The sequence below is a fragment of the Egretta garzetta genome, unplaced genomic scaffold, assembly GCF_000687185.1.
Source record: "Egretta garzetta isolate BGI_Z169 unplaced genomic scaffold, ASM68718v1 scaffold448, whole genome shotgun sequence".
Classification (NCBI taxonomy): domain Eukaryota; kingdom Metazoa; phylum Chordata; class Aves; order Pelecaniformes; family Ardeidae; genus Egretta; species Egretta garzetta.
In genome coordinates this window covers 2269424-2271708 of record NW_009260497.1, presented here as the reverse complement: position 1 = coordinate 2271708, position 2285 = coordinate 2269424, and the positions used below count along the sequence as shown (strand labels likewise).

The 2285-nt window shown below is 62.5% G+C and overlaps 1 protein-coding gene across 1 annotated transcript in view; it reads right to left on the bottom strand.

Moving 5' to 3' along the window:
* Window positions 1-1623: 1623 nt before the first annotated feature.
* Window positions 1624-2285, bottom strand: part of LRRC3 (leucine rich repeat containing 3) — a 1930-nt gene continuing 1268 nt past the window's right edge. Inside the window, exon 2 of the mRNA XM_009644491.1 lies at window positions 1624-2277. Coding sequence (XP_009642786.1) covers window positions 1624-2277 — 654 coding nt within the window. The remainder of the gene's footprint in view (window positions 2278-2285) is intronic.

Here is a 2285-nt window from a genome sequence, read left to right as displayed (position 1 = left end):
GCTGTTGGTTGTGGCCAGAGCTTGCACAAAGCCGGGGAAGAAAGAGCCTGAGCAGAGCCTGTGCTGCTGGGGCGGGTGCGTGGCGGGGGGGGAGGAGGAGGGGGAATGGCACGTGAGAACTTGGGGAAAAAGATGGCTTTAGGTTGGCTCTGGCTGCTGGGGGCTGCGATGCTGAGGCCCCACCGGGTTTGATGTTGCAGGCCATGCTTTGTGTCTGTCTGCGGTGGCCTCACCACCCCATTCCACTGCTGCGGGTGCCTGCCCACCCCCTCGCTCTGCCGTGGCTGGTTTTGGCTGTCCTTGCTGAGCAACATCCTTATATGTGCACATTGTACAAATCCATAGATGTGTACAAGGACAGATGCTGGCCCTGGCACCCCTTTGCTGCTCCTGAGCAAACCTGCTCCACGCTGGGACCAATCCAGCTACCGCAGGCATGGGAAAGACCCAAACCTGCTCCAGGTGAACCCGTGGCCTCTTTTCTTTTCCTCGCCTTTGTCCAGGGGACTCCTTTGCTTAACCAGAGCTCTAATAAACCATGTGCACCCAGCCTTCATCCCACGCGCAAGCCGCGGGTACCCAAGCCGCTCACCCTGTAGCAGACGCCTTGTCCCTCCACTTGACAGGCGTGAGATGGGGCTGTGGCCGTCGCTATAGGTGGCCCTGAGAGTACGAGGTGTCCCTGAGCAGAGTGGGGTGCTGGGGTGAGGGTGCCTCTCCACCGCCCCCCACCCAGGACCCTCCACCTTCTCTCACACAGCATTCCCCAGACCTGCATCTCTCACGGGGGCTTGGGCCACCCACCCTGGCACGGGGGAGCCCATGGGGGGTGCCAGCCCCCCAAGAACGGGCTGGAGGGGGCACAGGGTGAGCTGCCCTGGGGTCTGGCTCGGCCATGAGGCAGAGGCATGCCTGAGGCGACTCAGGGGCACCCCTGCTCCAGGCTGGCTGGGGTGAGGGTGGAGGGGGTGCAGCCTGATGGTGCGCTGAATTCAGGCTGGTCTGCTTTGGAAGAGATTGAATTAGGACAAGTTCAGTCCCCTTGCACACCACCACCCTCCCTGGCCGCCCAGCTCCTGGTGCAGCACAAACCCGGAGGGCTTTTCCTATGTGTGGGGCTTTATTGAGAAATCGGAGGTTTGGGAGATCCCCCCCACCCCGGGTTGCGGGTGTCAGAGGATGCCAAGATGCTGGGTGGGGGGCCGATGCCCTGCTCCCTGCGGGGCCAGGCCGGGGTGATGCCACTGCGCAGTGACCCTCTGTACCCCTGGGACCTCCCGGCCCCACAAGAGCCCCCACCCTCCTCTGTGTCCCCTTGTTCGCTCTGAACCACAGTGAGGACGTGGCTGGGGCTGGTTTCCCTGCGAGCCCAGCCCTGGGGCGGGGGAGAAAGGGTCTGCGTGGCGGGGCTTCCTCCCCAAGAACCTGTCCTCCATAGGCAGGGCTGCCTGGGGTGCCCAGCGTCCTTCCCCCATGTTGTTTGCTCAGTCCAGCATAGCTGGGGAGGTCGAAGGCGGCGGCGCTCATTTGCAGGACCGGAGCAAGCACTGGAAAATCCCGTAAAGCAGCTTTGAAGCCCACCAGGTTGCCACTGGCTCCCTGCAAAGAAGCCAGGATCCTGTGCTACATGCTGGTGGTCTCTGCATGGCCCTGGGTGCTTGGCAGTGACTTCAGGTACTCCACGTGCTTGCAGGTGTCCTCTCGATTGTGCCGGACATAGCAGATCACATAGACAATGACCATGGCGAACCAGCCGAACATGGCGATGAACATGGCCACGTCCGTGGTCCTCTGACGGACGCTGCAGAAGTTGACACCCGCATCCAGGACTTGGAGCAGCGGCTTGCCCACATACTCCTCGCGTGGGGCTGTGTGGCAGGTGATGTCCTGGACGGAGTCGGGGTCCAGCTGTGCCTCCCACAGCACCTCCTGCAGGGCACACTCGCAGTGCCAGGGGTTGTTGGCCAGTCGGAGCTTGGCATTGAGCGCCAGCAAGGCCTCCTTGGGGATGCTGCGGATGCGGTTGCTGGAGAGATCGAGGGTACGCAGCCCGGCAGCCACCCCTTTGAAAGCTGCCCTGTCGATCTTCTCAATAGCGTTCCTGGAGAGATCAAGTTCCTCCAGGTGGGAAAGGTGCCGGAAGGCGTTGCTGGGGATCTTGGTGATGCTGTTGGCATCCAACTTGAGGAACACTGCGTCCTTGGGGATGTCCTCGGGGATCTCCTCCAAGTGCTGGGAGCTGCAGAGGACGGCCTTCGCCCCTGCCCGCTCCGTGCACTGGCAGC